Below are 18,691 nucleotides of genomic sequence, written 5' to 3' on the forward strand. Positions count from 1 at the left end.
AAATGCTGTTAAATTAATTAAGTCAATTTCTAATAAACCTGGCAACTTATGATTTAATGCGATCTCACACCTAATATGTTTTAGCTGAGAACATAAAACAAAACTATTGATTTAATGGTAATATAATATTGACATGTCAGTATAACAATCCATCATTATAGTTTTTAATTTATTTATTACCAAAAAGCCTGCTTGATAGTTTTTGCTAAAAGTTATGTGCTGCTGTGATTAGTACCTATAGTGCCATCAACTGGTGGAAAACATACAGCTCAAGCTTCTTCTCATATCATTATTCTTTGTACAGATGCAGACTGATGCTGAACATTTCTTGAATAACCTAAGAAAGGATGTACAGAAGCCAATAGGATTTGATGCTATTATGAGGGTCAGGACAAACACAGGTGAGAGTGCATTGAATGAAGAACGTGTTTGAGAAAAATAAAAGGTGTGTTACAAGACAGTAGCACATTGATAATTTCGGACAGCATTGTACACTATGAGAGTGAAGTTTTATTGTTTATCAACATGATCTGAACTTTAAGATGTAACGGTCATGAAACACACCTATTTGCTTTTTATTTTTTTTACACAAAGTAGGAGTAACAGAAGTCACCATTTCGTGCAAGTAGTTTTGTGACAGTATTATGTGATTCAAACAAATGGTATTGTGTTCAATATCATCAAGCATTTTCTGTTTTTATTTCTGATTGTAGTATCAGAAATAAAAACAGAAAATGCTGAAAATACACATCACATCCATTGTCTGGACAATTTTCACTGGAGCAGGAAAGGCTAGGAGGTGTTTTAATAGAGGTTCTTAAGATCTTGTTAGAATAGCGAAAGACTATTTCCTCTGAGAGTCAGTAAATAAGGATCATCAATTTAAAATTATCACTAAGAGAGTATGGAGAGAGGGTTAGGAGAAATTTCTTTATAGAGAGGCTTGTTGGAGCATGGAATGTTTTGCCATAGGGTGTGGTTGAGGCAGGGAACTTTGCATATATTAAGGGAAAATTGGATAAGTATTTAAATAGAGGAAAATACAAGGAATGCGAGTAGGTAAGTCTTAAATTTAGGGGGGTCGATCATGAGGTGCGATCGGGGGTCATCGGGGTCGGAGTTTGTGGGGGTGGGGCAGAGATCATGGGGGGTGGGGGTTGGAGATCGTGGGGGCAGGTTGCTGCAGGTAGGCTTTTTGGGCCTGGGGGAAGCACTTCTGCTCCTCCTGGCCCACATGCTGTGCTGTGAAGGCATGAAACCTGCTGTTTCTGGCCTTCTCGCCTCCTCTCAGCTGACGAGAAGTAGAAGGCCCAGGAATCCCGGCCCCCAGGGGTTAAAAACAGAAAAGCTCCTTGAGCCTCCTAAGAATGGGTTGGTCACCCGCCCCTCGTCCCGTCTCCTTTAAAACTGGAAATGGGCGGGTTGGGAGCATATTTTAGATTCTTAAAATTTTTACTCTCCACCCCATACCCCCAACACAGCCATTTTTCCAAGTTAAAATTTAGGCCTATAACTTTGATAGAAGTAAGATGGATGCCCGAGACAGACTTAAAGGACCATAAGAATCAATTATCAGGAGTAAACTAGAGGATTATCTGTATAATTATGACATACAAAACAATATGGCTACAGAAGGGGGAAGATCCTGTTTGACCAACCTTCTTGACTTCTTTTAAGAAGTGACAACCCAAGTAGACTGTAGGAAACTCTATAACATGTATCTCGACTTCCAAAAAGCATTTGACAAAGCTCCACATGAAAGGCTACTAGTTATGCTCCAAGCTGCAGGAATTCAGGGGAAATCTTGAGAATGGATAAGAAACTGGCTGAAGGGTAAAAGAACAATGAATACTAATTAGCAGAGCTATGTCAGCGTGCAGAGAAGTACTGAGTGGGGTGCCTCAGGGCTTGGTGTTGGGACCACTACTGTTTCTAATTAACATAAATTACCTTGATTCAAAAACTCAATACAAAGTGGCCAAATTTGCAGATGATACCAAAGTAGGAGGGCAGTGGAACCAAAAGAGGTACAGAATGAATTGGATAAAATATTTAAGTGGGCAGAACAATGGCAGTTTAAATTTAATGCAGTAGCTTATTTTATGAGGGTTTCCTGGGCTAGAAATTTGTCTTGGGCGGTAACGTAAAATGAGTTATTCAGTTCCATTGACTTCACTGTGGTTGTGGCTGGCACAGGTCATGAGGGTACACTTTTGTGGCGTACATACTTGGTGCAGATTCCTGGCATAGAAACTCTGTTTGCTATCTTCTTCCATACTTGCTGAATCAGCCATTTTTGAGGAGAGTGCTGTTTCGTCCTACGCAGAGTATATATCTCCTTTCCCACATTTTGTGGATAAGAACTTCCAGCACTTGGTCTTCAGATGGCGAGGTTAGCCTCCATTTCACAGAAATGTTGCAGCAATATCCCTTGACCTGCTCCCTCCTGCAGAGATGAATGGGGATTCATTCCTAGCTAAATCCATTTAAATGCTGCTCAATTGTCTAATTGGACCCCATGCTCCATTTGCCAGACCGTTGTATTCCAAACATTCACATGCTGTTGAAAACAGGAATAAAAAGGATTAACGAGAAGGCAAGAATTCTTCCTTTAGTAATCCACAGTAACCTTTAGTAATCCATAATTAACCTCCAAATAGTAATTTCTGGGCTAGTTTCATAATCATCTGTGAAAATGTCAAATTGTTCCTCAGTTTCTCAACAAGCACAAAGCACTCCCAAGTTCTTACATCACACGTTAATAGCACATCTGCCTGATTATTTGGATGGTTTACAAATGGCTTTCATTACACTGCTTAGTATTTTTAAAAGAAGCCTATCATTAAGAAGCCATAAACTTTTTCGTAAACTTAGACAGTGACGAGCAATGTTTTATTTTTTAATTTCTGTTAGCTTTTATTTTTCTCCATGAAAGAGGATTGAATAATTAGTTGACAAGAAAGAATATAAAAGGACACTGGAAAGGTCAGGGAAATGTAATTAAAATAGATAGCTCCGGATGAAGAACTAGTAACGGGTGCAATGGGCCAAATCCCCTCTTTCTGTAATGTCATTTCTATCATTCTAAATCTTTAGCAAATGTTACATATAAATCCCTTCCAATTAAAAATAGGGTGGTCCAAAAACACAAATAATATTTGAAAAATACATTATGGAGACTTTCTCTTGCAAAAAATGATTTGACTATGTAGTAGTTTCCTGACTTTATTCTATAGTACCAGAGAGAATTTTGACTACATTGATTAGCCTTAATTGAAATAATAATAGAGTACTATTCCACACAGTGATTAAAAGCAAGATTACCATAAACAGTTTCGAGAAGTGTTATAGATCACACAGCAAAAGAGGATTAAAATTGACATGCACTAATTCCTGTGAATTAAACAACTTCCAGATCAGGAAACCTGTCCATTATGAAATCTTGAATCCAGTAAGCACAGACAAAAATGGTAAAAATATGTCATCATGAGGCTTTTTATGATGATAACAAACTATAAACTCCTACTTTAAATACCCTTGAAGAGCTTACAGTGTGTTGAACTACTGCCCTCTATAGATGAGGAAACCAGTGAAATGTGCATGTGTTTCTTAGCATGTTTTTGTGCTCTCTGGGATTCTGTACATTATTTTCTTTTAACATTTTATTTACCAAGGCTTTAGAGCGACTGACTTCTTAGGTTCCATGTATATGAATAACACAACAGATGTGGAAGTGGCTGCTATTGACTGTGATAAGGCGATTACAGTAGAGTTCAAACACGATGATAAACTCAATGAAGAGAATGGAGCCTTAATCCAGGTATAGTGCATCAACAAAACTGCATTACCTGAACTCACTACAATACACAAAAAGAGTTTCCAGAACTTAACATCTGTGTAACTTGTATTTAGATAAGAACTTGATAGTGGACAAGAATAGTACAGTAAAGGAGGGGCAGTGGCATAGAGTGACGGGATATGATGAGCATGGGGGTTCTCCTAATGTCCTGGCCAATATTTATTCTTAACCAACACCGCCAAAAACAGTTTAATTGGTCATTTATTTTGTTACTGTTTGTGTGACCTTGCTGTACACAAATTGGCTGCCACATTTCTCTACATTACAACAGTGACTACACTTCAAAAATAATTAATTGGCTGTAATGCGCTTTGGGATGTCCTGAGGTCATTAAAGGCGTTATATAAATGCAATTTGTTTCTTTTTCTTTCTTTCATTTTGGGAAATAGAAGAAAAAAAGAACTTGCACTTTTATAGCACCTTTCATGACCTCAGGACATCCCAAAGCACTTTACAACCAATGAAGTACTTGTGAAGTGTAGTCACTGTTGTAATGTAGGAAATGTGGCACCCAATTTGCACACAGCAAGATCCCACTAAGAGCAATGAGATAATGAACAGATTAGTGATGTTGCTCGAGGGATAAATATTGGCGAGAACACCCAGGAGAACTTTCCTGCTCTTCTGGCAGGGCTAGACAGACCGGATGCAGGGAGGATGTTTCCCCTGGCTGTGGGGTCTAGAACGAGGGGTCACAATCTCAGGATACGGGGTAGGACATTTAGGACTGAGATGAGGAGAAAATTCTTCACTCAGAGGGTGGTGAATCTGTGGAATTCTCAACCACGGAAGGCTGTGGAGGCCAAGTCACTGAATATATTTAAGAAGGAGATAGATAGATTTCTAGACACAAAAGGCATCAAGGGATATGGGGGGAGAGCGGAAATATGGTATTGAGGTGGAGGATCAGCCATGATCATATTGAATGGCAGAGCAGGCTCGAAGGGCTGAATGGCCTACTTCTGCTCCTAGTTTCTATGTTTCTATGTTTCTTCAAATAGTACCATGGGATCTTTTACGTCCACCTGAGAAGGCAGATGGGGCCTGGGTTTAACATCTCATCCAAAAGATGGTACCTCTGACAGTGCAGCACTCCCTCATTATTGCACTGAAGTGTCAGCCTAGATTTTGTGCTCAAGTCTCTGGAGTGGGACTTGAATCCACAACCTTCTGACTGAAAGGTGAAATTGCTACCATTGAGCCAAGGCTGACACCTCAATAATAATAATAAATAATAAGTATTATTTTCAAAGTTAAGGTACAGTACAGTGCACACTTATCCATACCCCACTATAGTACCATGGTATTACGTACTATCAAAAGAATGAGAACAGACTACCCAACAACACTGTAATTTGTGTATAAACTGAACTCATAATTTCTGTATGAACTGAAACATTTCAGTCTTGTTAACATCGTGTTTTAGATGTTACCATTAACCTTTAATCAATAGCACTGTAGAAGGTTTGAAGACTTCAGGAAACAATGTACTATGGTAAATTTAAAATAAAATTTTTGTTTTGGTGTAAATTGAATGCTTATTAAGCAAAAGAAGGACAAGATTAAGAGCATGTTTGTATTAAGTTTTTTTTCAGATTTATAGTCATTTCTTTCTTAACATAACTAAAACCTCCTAATTTACCTTAAGGGCCTGTCAACCAGCTCAAGATGGAACTGATTGATAATAATGTAAACAATGTATAAACAAAACAAGTTACAGTAAATTAGTGCGAATAGAGAACAGAGTAAATAGGAACATCACAGTGAGTGACAATGAACTAGTTATGGTTATAGGAATGCTTTGACAGTAGGTGACTATATATGGACTGTCATAATGCTGAGATATATTGTTTGATGCTAATAGGGAGTGAGTTGCATATATTGGAAGTGGAAAACTTTACTCCAGCTATTTTGGAAAGAAGGCAGTGTTGCTATTTTCATGGATACTAAAGAGTAGGCTGCACAAATTTGTGCTGCTGGTGCAGAGCTTCGCATGGCATGAGTGCCTGTTGTGAATTAAAGGTCCAGCGAGGAGCAAGAATTTCTGTCCATTATCTTTAGTGGATGAAAGTTTTGCAGGGTACGCTGACTTCCGCCCTCAAATTCCCAATATGCACGGCCAGGACAAGAAACTCCATGTCAGGCGTGCAAATTCATAATATTTACATTTAAAAGTTCTTTGGGTAATTTCTTCCTCAGTTATCACTGTGTCAAAATATCCTAATTATCCATTGTTTTCATTTCTTAAGTGTTTAACCTTTCTTGCATTAATGCAAACCAGTATTGCGGCTTACTTTTCATATACAGATAAGCGATTGAGAATACCTGCAGTTACATCAATGATTTTAAAGTTGTGGTTTATAAACCAGAAACATGAGGCAGACGTTCTTTGCTTTCTTTTTCCCCCAGTGTGCCTTGCTGTATACTAATGTTGCTGGTCACAGACGCCTGCGTATCCACAACCTGGCTCTGAACTGCAGTTCTCAGCATGCTGATTTGTACAAGAGCTGTGAGACAGATGCACTTATCAATTTTTTTGCCAAGTCAGGTAAAGTTTTGTGTTGCTGCTGTAATTTGTCATTTGAAATGATTTTAGTTTCCTCTATTTTTCTTTATGCTTTCTCCCTCCCTCATTCCCCCCACATTTATGCTATTTTTTTCAAACAGTCAGAGGAAATAGTCAGCACTTCCATACAGTTGGCCACCAAGAGGCGTACTTCAGGAATATATAAAGGGACCTTCGAGCCACATTTTCCTCCTTCCACATGATTGGTCTGTCTGTAATAGAAGAAATCTGAGTAACATCATCAGTCAGGGCTGGATTTTAACTTGAATCTTCTTAAAGGGACTACTGGAGGCCACTCAAAAAATGACCACAAAACTTTTGAAGTTATATTTTTGTGGGGCCGGAAGGAGCCGCCGCGCAGGCTTTCCTCCCTTGGCTTTGCCTGCCCCCGCCCTCGTTACCTGTCTGCGGCTAATATGGCATCAGAGCTGGCTGGACTTCGTTAGGATGCTGCAACTGGTGGTCTGTATCAGGATGCCCACTTGATGCGCCGCAGCACGCCACTTCTATTTAAGTGTGGCCCGATGCCAAATTCGGCTCGGGCTTCAGGCTGGAACAGACTGATGTGCGGATTAAGTCCTCCACTGACTTGCTGCCTTTTTTGGGTGCAAGTTGAATTTTTCCCCCGTGTCTTCCAGCATGCACTATCATGGAGCCTCCAGCAGCATTTATAATGTCTGTTAGTCCAGTGTATCCCATTCATCTGATGCACTTGGCACATAACCTCTATTGAATTAGTGTTTGGGTGTACTGGTATTAGCACTGCTCCTGACTTGCCGTCTATGTGCTGTGTCCAGTAGATTTCTATCTTCGTTATTGTATTCTTATTTAAAAAAAAATATTTTATTAAATCAACAGTAAGCTTTATTACAAATAGGCTGGGTACTTCATTTAATAAAGACAGTACAGTATTGTAAAATTTTAGTGTTAAATAATTAACAGCTTTTATTTTAAGGTGTTTTAATTTGTTAGATTAACAAACTTTAAACTGCTTTGTATCAGTTGACTTATACTATATATCAAAGCTCTCCCAAATTTTGGAGAAGGGTCTGCACTAGTTCAATTAGCACCGGAATGTGCCTGCTTGACTGAGCTTTGTTCCGCAGCTATAAATACACAAAATACATTATCAGCTTGGGAACGCTTTTTAAGTGCCACAGCTGACATTATGAAGGATTGTTACAGTTTAATGTTTGTGTTTATGAACTGCAAGTGAACTGTAACTCCGTTAAGTCAGTCTTCGATTAGTTGGCCTGATTTAATCTACCTGGAACAAAAATTCTTTGTTCATAGTGTGAAGTTTGTTTCTAATAAATATAAATGACTCATTACCCAATGATTAATCTAGATAGAATTCAAGTCACATTGGATACCACATGTCATTGGCAGTCAAAGCAATGTTTTCTTTGCAAATAGCTGTAATTATGGTGTTATCATGATGACCACAAAAAGTTACATTGCATCAACATGTTCTTTAGTAAATACTATATTTGTTCATTTCAGACTGCATTGCCTAACTTGGTTTTATTAAGTCACCAATAGTGCATTCATAGTCTACGATTTTAGCATTGGTGCAAAGGTGAAACCAATTTGCTCCGATGCTAAACCTAGAGCATAAATCAAGTTTAGGACCCAACCTGACTCAGAAGCAAAGCAGAGTGAGACTCTTTTCTCCATGTGTTCGTCCCTGAACCGGATTTACACTATAACTGCAGCATCGGTGCGTGAAACTGCTTTGCACTGACACCACACTTGTGGTGTAAAAACACCCTAAAATGTTTCTCTTCTGCATTTCAACTTCGGTTGCTAGCTTCCATCTTTTGTGCAACTTGACACCTATGCAGCATTCTGTGAGTAAAGAACACACGAAATCAAGGAAGGCCAACAAAACTTTAGCATAACATCCCTATTTTTGCAATTCTGGCTGAATTGGGGCTACATACACCTGTGTAGTGTGGAGGAGGGCGGCGCTGAACTTTGCAACATAAGGCTTGGCGCCTACCTTGAATCGGTCACAGACAAAGGAAAAACTTGGTCTGTAGCATACTTGCATGGGGATGCAAAATCCCAATGAGGCAGCAGCTCTTAAAGGGCTGCAGCTCAGCATTAAAAGGAAAGTTGTAATGGTGGCAGAAAAATGCACAAATTGTTCACAGTGGCACTGTGGAGACATATGGGCATTAATGCTGCCATTGATCCTAAAGGTTTGGAGGCCCTGTTTAGCAAGAAAGGGTGGCCATCATTGGGGCTGAAGGCCACCCTCCAGTAAAAGCACAGGTGCCAGTGGAATGATGGAGGTCACCAACCAAGTCAGTACAGTCATAAAGGTCTCTTGTACCTGGATCCAAATGAGGGTGAAGTGTACTGATATTGGGAGCAAGGTGAAGGTGGGTATTCACCTTAGTTTTGCACTTTCTTGTGGGGCTCATAATGCATGGCACAAACCTAAGATGTGAACTGCCTCAGCCTCTGGAAGTTACCATTTGATGTTTTGCGCACAATTATTGCTCTTTTGCACACACTCTTTCATTGTACTTAAGCTGCATGGCACACTTGAAGGTGGAATTTGACAGGTGAGGAATATCAAAACATGCTGCAGCATCCAGGCTAAAGTATCCTGTGCTGTTAGGGGCTTTTTAAGTGGGCTCAGCAACTATGGATGCAAAGATAACTCTGCACTCCTAAGAACACCTCAAATAATCCGGGTACTATGGAATTCCACACAATGAAGGCATCATGGCTACTTCCTGGATAGCAGCCACTGACATACATAATGATATTGCTGTGGCCAGATACCAACTGAAGGAAAGAAAGAAATAACTTACATTTATATAGCGCCTTTAATGTCCACATCTCAGTGTGCTTCACAGCCAATTAATTTTATTTTTAAAGTATTGTCAAACGTGGCAGCCAATTTGCGTGCAGCAAGGTCCCACAAACAGCAGTGAGATACGTGATCAGTTACTCTGTTTTGATGGTGAGTAGAAACACTTTCTTTATATGAAGGCCATAGGGTTGATATGAAAAGCCATGATGCCAACATTAGTGCCATATGTGACCCTTTGCACTCAAGGGAAACCTGCCACCTATGTAATCTGTGCATCCTGCTCAACTAATGCCTCTTTTCCACAAGAAAAGTAATGAAGGTCCTGTCCTTGCAAACAGTGATATATATTTATGCTCCACATTGCCTGATGCAGTATCCTAGGATAGCTCAGATAGGTCCGGAAGCACGAAAGCTTTATGCTGTGGTAACCTCCACTTCTATGGAAAAAACTGTCCCTGATTCTACTATTGTCTCAAGGTCATTGTGCAGCAGATGGCATAATTCTATGGCAGCTTATCTTCTGAAGTGGAAGCAGTAAAGACAGGGGTCCTCTAACTTGTCCAGGTGTAGGTCCCGAGGCAGTGACAGATGTGGCCAAAATATCACCAGGATAGTTGCATCTGCATTTGTCACAAACTGTTCTTCCACATCTCAGTTTTGCAGTGCATTTGAACCCCTACAGGAATACCCATTCTCACCACTTTGTAGGGTATAATTTGAATACCAGGAGCAACCAAGAATAATGAAGAAAAGCATTGTAAGGGAAAAGCTCAAAAAGACAAAAATCAAGGACCATCTAGCAAAAACAATTGATGCATCATACAAAAGGCTACAAAAGGAAATTAAAACCACAAAGAAAAGTCCCTGCATCATAAATCTACCTTCTGGCTTTATGAGGCCTATATGAACAGGCCATATCCCGTGACTCCTGCATGCCCATGGGTGAGGCTTGTGCTGTGGGTGAAGCCTCACTCCAAGACATAAAATTCAGTTTGGAACTTTTAAACAGCATTTTTACATATTTTATTGAGGCTACACATGCCAATAGCTTGGCCTCTGTTTTTCCCTCAAAATTGCCTTTTCGAAAATTGAGTGCACTGCGAATCAGGTACGTGGGATCGGGAGTCCAATTTTCCAACCTGTGCCAGCTGCATGTGAGGTCATGGCCTTGCAAAATTTACCCTAACTTTTTTTTAAAATTCTGTCAAGTACAGCAATAAGCAAAAGCAGACTTGGAACCAAAACATGACAAGTCGAATGTAAACTTGCATTGGAATATACGTCAGTGCAGAGTTGCATGCTATTTTTCATATTCTAACTTGCTTATTGATGCAGGACAAAATTAATTGTATTTGTCAGTGTCCATTTGGTTCAGTTGGTAGCACTTTTGTCTCTGAGTCAGAAGGTTATGGGTTCAAGCCACACTTTTGGACTTGAGTATATAAGCTAGGCTGACATTTCAGTACAGTACCAAGGGAATGTTGATTTCAATGGAATGAAAAGCAAACAGGTTCCGTAATGGATGGGTGATCCACTCCACCAGATTACCGCCCATGTGGTGAGTTGAAAATTTACCCCGCTGTCTTTTGGATCAGTTGTTAAACCAAAGCCTACGTACCTGTTCAGGGAAGATGATGATCGTCAGGGAGTTCTCCTGGTGTGGTGACTAACATTTCTCTTTCAACCAAAAACAGATGAATTGGTTATTCATCTAGGGTGATAGTCTATATAAATTTTGATAGGAATTTCTGCCATTTTTTACAAAACACGTTCAAATGCAAAATAGGTATTTTAAAATAGCTTCTTACCCTTCCTTTTCTTGCGTGGGTGAAACTTGTGCTTATCAAGACGAATAATGGGGGTTGAAACATTTCCTCACTTCTGATATCACACCTCATAAAAAAATATAAAAATACTGCCCAGTGGAAGGACAATGTGCACCAAATTCTGTTGACACTTAGCAGTTGAAGTGAGGAAGTCCTCTGCTTGGCATCAAGCATTCGTAAAGCACCCTTTGAAAATAAGTACACTGCCCACATGATGATTGCATCCACTCTGATAAGCAGATGCCTGTCGGAGGATCAGTGAATTGAATCATTTCAGCATGTGCTAGAGGAAGACTCACAAAATGCAATTTTTCTGAACCTTGCCGATAGTGATCATTTAAAATTTACATAATCGTTATACTCTGTATTTAAAGTATAATAACTGTTTTCCATAATAATATTATTCAGGTGACTTGACTGCATGAAGTCAGAATTTCCTTGCATTTGCCTATATTCCTTGCATAGGGAACAGGTTTTAAATGTTTTTGTTTTGATTATTTTAACCAGCATACAGAGCCATTCTAAGCCAACCTCTGAAGACTGTTAGAGAAATACTGGTTAACCAGACTGCTCACATATTGGCTTGTTACAGGAAGAACTGTGCCAGCCCCTCATCAGCTGGCCAGGTGAGTACAAGTTAATCAGCCTCAAACAAAATCAGTAGTGTGCAGTACAATAGATTGATCTATCATCTAAGAAATGATGGATAGAGTTTTGATTGCTGCCAACTATTATTGCACGTTTCCTAAAATAAAACTAAACAATTTCATTGTTATTTGTTTCTCTGGTTTGCTTTAGTTGCTTTATAATTTACAATGACAGTATTCATTTCCTCTGTTACATAAAGGCATTAATTTAAATTCACACTAGCAGCACCTACATTATATCATAATATCTCATTTGCTGGAAAATCACATATTCTAATGACATGGCTTGAATTTCAATTGTACAAAAATAGTTCTTAAAACACCATACCTGCTTTTCAATCCCAATTTGGAGAAACCATTGCTTTATGGTTAGATCAAGGATGAGTAATATCAGTATAGAGAGTACGTACAAAGTCACGGTGGTTAATGAATGCTAAACTATGCAGTTTTTATTTTACATATGTAAAACTCATAGGGGTCGATATTAACCCCCCCCCCCAACCATGATGGGCGGTAGAGGGTCGGGGTGGGGGGGGTTAAAAATGAAAAACCGTGTAACGCGGCCCCAACCCGCCGTGTACGCACCTGCTGCCATTTTTACGGCGGTGGATTGTGTAGCGTGCCTGTGTCCTGCTCTCTAGAAGCAGCGAGGAGAGTCCGCGATCGGCAGAAGGTTTGCTTGAGGGGCACTCCCACAGTGCAGTTGGGAGCCTGATTTAAATTTACCGATTGCTAAATGGAGATGGGAGCAGCCGGATCAAGCGGATAAATGCTTTTTATAGCAATGCTTGTGAGCCAGGAGCAGCAGGATTGGTCCTCCCGGTCCCTTAAGCAAATCTTCTGCCGATCGCGGCCTCTCCTCGCTGCCGCAATTGCACCCCCTCCAAACCCTTGATCTTTGCCTTCCTCCCTCCCGATTGCCGCACTCCAAGCCCCCCCACCATGCCCCGATCTTTACCTCCCACCCAATTGCCATCCTCCAAGCCCCCCTCCACCATGCAACGATCTTTTGCAATTTCCGGGCACTGTCCCTGGCTGCGGCCTTCCACCGTTGGCGTTCACGCCTGGCAGCCAGCCAGCCTGCCAATTTGGCCGGTTGCCGGGCCAGAAGCAGAATAAAAAAATGATAATGAGGTCCTGCCATTAAATTCGGCAGGACCTCTGCATTTCTGAGTTTGTCCTCCGCTCCCTCCCAGCCTACCCGTAAGTATCGGGGCCAAAGTGTATATTATACATAAAGATATGTTCAAAAAAGAGGAGAGGGATAGACTCAACAATTACAAGCCAGTCAACTTAACTTCGGTGGTGGGGATACTTTTAGAGACAATAATCTGGGACAAAATTAATTGGCACTTGGAAAAGTATGGGCTAATAGATGAAAGTCAGCATGGATTTGTTAAAGGAGAATCATGTTTGACTAACTTGAATGAGTTCTTAGATGAAGTAACGGAGAGGGTTACTGAGCATAGTGCGTTTGATGTGTATATGGACTTTCAAAAGGCATTTGATAAAGTACCTCATAATAGACTTGTTAGCAAAATTAAAGCCCATGGGATTAAAGGGGCAGTGAAGATTGGATACAAAATTGACTAAGGGACAGAAAGCAAAGGGTAGTGGTGAACGGTTGTTTTTCAGACTGGAGGGAAGTATACAGTGTTTGCCAAGGGTCGCTATTAGCACCATTGCTCTTTTCATAGAATCATAGAAAGGTTACAGCACAGAAGGAGTACGCGCCGGCTGTATGTAAGAGCAATCCAGCTAGTCCCTCTCCCCCGCCCTATCCCCGTAGCCCCGCAATTCTTTTCCTTTCAAGTACTTATCCAGTTCCCTTTTGAAGGCCATGATTGAATCTGCCTCCACCACCCCCTCAGGCAGTGCATTCCGGATCCTAACCACTTGCTGTGAAAAAAAGGTTTTCCCCGTCACCTTTGGTTCTTTTGCCAATCACCTTAAATCTCTGTCCTCTGGTTTTTGACCCTTCCGCCAATGGGAACAGATTCTCGCCATCTACTCTGTCTAGACCCTTCACGATTTTGAATACCTCTATCAAATCTCTTCGCAACCGTATCTGTTCCAAGGAGAACAACCCAGCTTCTCCAGTCTATCCACGTAACTAAAGTCCCTCATCCCTGGAATCATTCTAGTAAATCTCTTCTGCACCTGCTCTAAGGCCTTCACATCTTTCCTAAAGTGCGGTGCCGAGAACTGGACACAATACTCCAATTGTGACCGAACCAGTGTTTTATAAAGGTTCATCATGACTTACGTACTTTTGTACTCTATGCCTCTATTTATAAAGCCCAGGATCCCGTATGCTTTTTTAACCACTTTCCCAACCTGCCCTGCCACCTTTAACGATTTGTGCACATATACCCCCAGATCTCTCTGTTCCTGTAGCCCTTTTAGAGTTGTGCCCTCTAGTTTATATTGCCTCTCCTCGTTCTTCCTACCGAAATGTGTCACTTTGCATTTTGTCTGCGTTAAATTTCATCTGCCATGTGTCCGCACATGCCACCAGCCTGTCTATATCCTCTTGAAGTCTATCACTATCCTCCTCACTGTTTAACAGCCTTCCAAGTTTTGTGTCATCTGCAAATTTTGAAATTGTGCCCTTTACACCCAAGTCCAAGTTATTAATATATATCAAGGAAAGCAGTAGTCCCAGCACCGACCCCTGGGGAACACCACTGTACACCTCCCTCCAGTCTGAAAAACAATGTTCACCACTACTCCCTGTTTCCTGTCCCTTAGCCAATTCTGTATTTTTGATATATATTACTGACCTGGACTTGGGTGTATAGGATATAATTTCAAAATTTGCAGATGACACAAAACTTGGAAATGCAGTAAACAATGAGGAGGATAGTAATAGACTTCAGGAGGACATAGACAGTCTGGTGAAATGGGCGGACTCATGGCAGATGAAATTTAATGCAGAGAAGTGTGAAGTGATTTTGGTAGGAAGAATGAGGAGAGGCAATATAAACTAAATGGTACAATTTTAAAGGAATAGAGAGACCTGGGGGATATATGCGCACAAATTGTTGAAGGTGGCAGGACAAGTTGAGAAGGCTGTTAAAAGATGCATACGGGATCCTTGGCTTTATTAATAGAGGCATAGAGTACAAAAGCAAAGAAGTTATTCTAAACCTTTATAAAATACTGGTTAGGCCTCAGATGGAGTATTGTGTTCAATTCTGAGCACCATACTTTAGGAAGGATGTCAAGGTCTTAGAGAGGGTGTAGAAGAGATTTACTAGAATGACACCAGGGATCAGGGACTTCAGTTACATGGAGACACTGGAGAAGCTGGGGTTGTTTTCCTTAGAGTAGAGAAAGTTACGGGGAGATTTGATAGAGGTGTTCAAAATCATGAAGGGTTTTGATAGAATAAATAAGGAGAAATTGTTTCCAGTGGCAGAAGGGTCGGTCACCAGAGGACACAGATTTAAGGTAATTGGCAAAAGAACCAGGCAACTGGAATGTACTGCCTGAAAGGATGGTGGAAGCAGATTCAATAGTCACTTTCAAAAGAGAATTGACAAAATACTTGAAGGGAAAAAATCTGCAGGGCTATGGGGAAAGAGCAGGGGAGTGGGACTAATTTGATAGCTCTTTCAAAGAGCCGGCACCATGGGCCGAGTGGCGGCCTCCTGTTCTGTACCAAACTATGATATTATGATATATATTAGAGGCCTATACACATGATTTTGCTCCTGTTTCTGCACCTATTTACAGCACTGGCTAAGTGTCAATTCATAGTATTCATGAATGGCTTCTTCGAGTAGTGCAGTCAGTTATGTACTCCTGCAGGTTTTAGTTGATTGTTGATGAAACAGATTAATAAAGCAGAGGATACATGCTATAATATTTGTACAATGATTAGGCCTGATCAAGTAATATGAGTGACAGAATTACACATGCATTGTGAAATAATGCCCACTTGTTCAATAAATATCCAGTGAAAGGGGAGATTCCCTCCGATTGCTATTTGTAGCAAAATCATAAACGTAAAGAACTTATGACTTCACTACAAATAGTGTGGAGATATACTTATGTTGTAGAGGGAGTGGTGTTACTTCAATGGCTGCCTTGAGGACCATTTGTTTTGGATGTTTGAACTTTCATTGTGTTGCAATGTTCATTGGCCACTGTGCAATTGATATCGGAATGTTTATGGAATAGCAAACTATTTCCCTGTAGCTGAAGGCACATGTAAAATAGCAGTAAATCGATATCGCAATTTTATATGCCCAAGTATGAACTGAAAATAGGAAAGACAAATTGGTACTTTGTGAATGTCATCTGATGGGATGAGCAATGCAGTCTATTGTATATCAGTTTCTTGGTTATTTTACCTATTAAGAACTGACATTTCTGTTCAAGATAATTTAAAGAGGAAAGTGGGTACATGTCAAATGAAGTTAGCTGTATTCTCTGTACACCTTAAAATGCTAGCCCTGAGAGTGTCCATAATGATAGATAATGCAAGACATGATGTGTTAGATTTTCCTTCCATTCATTTAAATAGAAGGAAAATCGAGCAAGCTCCCTGCCCAATTTTCCTTTCTGAATTCCATCCAGACAATGCTTTACGTCCAGGCAGTAAAGATGAAAATCTACCCCAATGTTTGAAATGACTGAACTCATTACTGCACCAGATTATACAAAAAGTGAAGTTAATGCACCCTCATATGGTCATCAAATTAGCTTTTTCTGAAATCTGAGGTTTTTTTTAAAAGGAAGATTTGATTGGAACCTAAAGCTTCAAATCATGTTTCATTTAGTTTAATTACCTAGAAAGCTTAAATATTATGGCCCCGAAACTAAATGGTGGTCCTCCCAGTCTCCTGCCATAAGTTCTCTTGTCACCCTCACCTCTTCCATCAGGACCTCCAGGGAGGTTATAGAGAACCAGGGGACTTACTTCCAATTCATCTTGCATTTTACAGCAGTAAAAGTCAGTAATGTCAATAAAGTGAATGCAGCCTCCCTTTAAGAGGTGCATTCCCACTTAAATAGGCCTCTGAATGCCCATCGGAAATTACACCCAGAAAGTGAGTGGGCTTCTAATTACCAACATGATCGGGTAGAAAACCTGCCTGTCAAATTTAAATGAGACCTAAAATATTCCGGGCCCGAAATCTAGGCCAGCGAGTGTGTTTTGCATTCGCCCTGCCTGTCCGTAAACTGCTCTAGGTTAAAACCGACACCCTCATGTTTCTTTGAGTTTGAGAAAGCCACAAACTTTATCCTCAAAATAACAATTACCTTTCCACATCTAACCTGAATCCTGAAATGTTAAATTCTTGCGTAGGCGTGTAGCTGTAATAGTAGATCAACAGGCTTCCAACCAGAAGATTGTGGCTATTCCAAATGCTGAGAAGATTTATTTTCTGCTGTAAATAAAAATGGATTTCATGCCCCTGACGAGTGAAGCATTATGAATTCAACTTCTTTTTGGGTATCTTTATGCACCCACTGTTCATGATGTAACATTGGGATTTTGATAGAGTACAGAGGAAGAAACTGTTTCCACTGGCAGGAGGGTCGGTAACCAGAGGACACAGATTTAAAGTAATTGGTGGAGACTAGATTGGTAACTAGAGGGGAGATGAGGAGAATGTTTTTTACGCAGCAAGTTGTTATGATCTGGAATGCACTGCTAGAAAGGGTGGTGGAAGCAGATTCAATAGTAACTTTCAAAAGGGAATTGGATAAATACATGAAAAGGAAAAATTTGCAGGGCTATGGGGAAAGAGCAGGGGAGTGGGACTAATTGGAGAGCTCTTTCAAAGAACCAGCACAGGCATGATGGGCCGAATAGCCTCCTTTTGTGCGGTACAATTCTATGATTCCATATAATGCACAAGCCAAAAATCCTTTGTGGATTGAATATCAAGGACCCTGCCACGCAATACAATGAGCAATTAAACTGGCAGAGGTAGCAAAAGTTTTAGATCTGCTTTAGTTGCATTCACCCTGTTATATTAGAATACAAACACATGTGGTTCATGCCAAACTGCAATAATGGCAAAAGTGAAGATGAGAAACAGCTGAGAAACCGTAACTGCAACAAATGGCTTTAATTATTTTTGTTTGTAAAATAATCCTGTAGTCTACCAAAGCAAACTTAACACATTTGTCACATTCTTGTTTTTCTGCCTCCTCTCTTTGTGGAAATATGCTCTGATGATATTGAGGTGAACTCTCACAAAGTTCTATCCTTATAAGGGCAGAAAATTGGTAACTTCTGCAGGGAGTTGGAAACAGAGTTGTCCTGTTCCATATACAGAATGACTAGCTTAACCTTTGAAGGAAGTGGAATATGGACAGAAGAAACATAAACTTAAAACTAACATGCTTACGTCAGCTGAAATAATCAAAAGGGACAGTCTTGAGCATTCCACTGTTGACAAGCCGTAGGTTGAAACACTTAGAAATGTTATAATATGTTGAATTAATCCTTACTGATTGCTCAAAGAATTTGTAAGAGCGAAGCTTTGCAAAATATTTTTTTTAAATCCTATGGAACAAGGCAGACTAAATGCCATTGTGGGTGTTGGCTTTCTCCCAGTGAATTTACTTTTCAAAGTAATGTGTAGTATAACTGATTTTAATCATTAGATAAGGTAATCTCATAAATAAACCCAGTGTTTAGGATTTGTATGGGCTCAAAAAGCTTTAATTCCACTGACAGAGGAAATGACTCACAATTACACTAAAGTTCTAATTAAACTTTTACAATAAGAAATTATTTTTTCTACCTTTAAAGCTTTTTTAGATAATGTCACAAAATCACTATTAACACATAGTTACAATATGGAATTTAATTGGACTTTAAGTCAATGTTTTTGTCAATTAAAATTATATGTAAACTGCCAGGTATAATGGGCCAGATTTTCCTGTGAAAATAACGGCGAGGCTAACGGGGCTCACCGTTATTTCTGTGCAAATGGTAGAGCA

General features: G+C 40.0%; 1 protein-coding gene across 2 annotated transcripts in view; it reads left to right on the plus strand.

The window, feature by feature from the left end:
• LOC137325667 (protein transport protein Sec24D-like) overlaps nucleotides 1–18,691 on the plus strand; it is a 169,118-nt gene that overhangs the window by 134,617 nt on the left and 15,810 nt on the right. The window contains exons 16-20 of one of the 2 annotated variants that reach the window (XM_067990922.1): nucleotides 305–401; nucleotides 3,675–3,820; nucleotides 6,269–6,407; nucleotides 11,586–11,704; nucleotides 18,611–18,688. In XM_067990922.1, coding sequence (XP_067847023.1) covers nucleotides 305–401; nucleotides 3,675–3,820; nucleotides 6,269–6,407; nucleotides 11,586–11,704; nucleotides 18,611–18,616 — 507 coding nt within the window. In that variant the 3' untranslated portion in view covers nucleotides 18,617–18,688. Of the gene's footprint in view, nucleotides 1–304; nucleotides 402–3,674; nucleotides 3,821–6,268; nucleotides 6,408–11,585; nucleotides 11,705–18,610; nucleotides 18,689–18,691 lie in introns of those variants that run through there. The other variant, XM_067990921.1, reaches the window with a different exon arrangement.

The sequence above is a fragment of the Heptranchias perlo genome, chromosome 1 (genome assembly GCF_035084215.1).
Source record: "Heptranchias perlo isolate sHepPer1 chromosome 1, sHepPer1.hap1, whole genome shotgun sequence".
NCBI classification, from domain to species: domain Eukaryota; kingdom Metazoa; phylum Chordata; class Chondrichthyes; order Hexanchiformes; family Hexanchidae; genus Heptranchias; species Heptranchias perlo.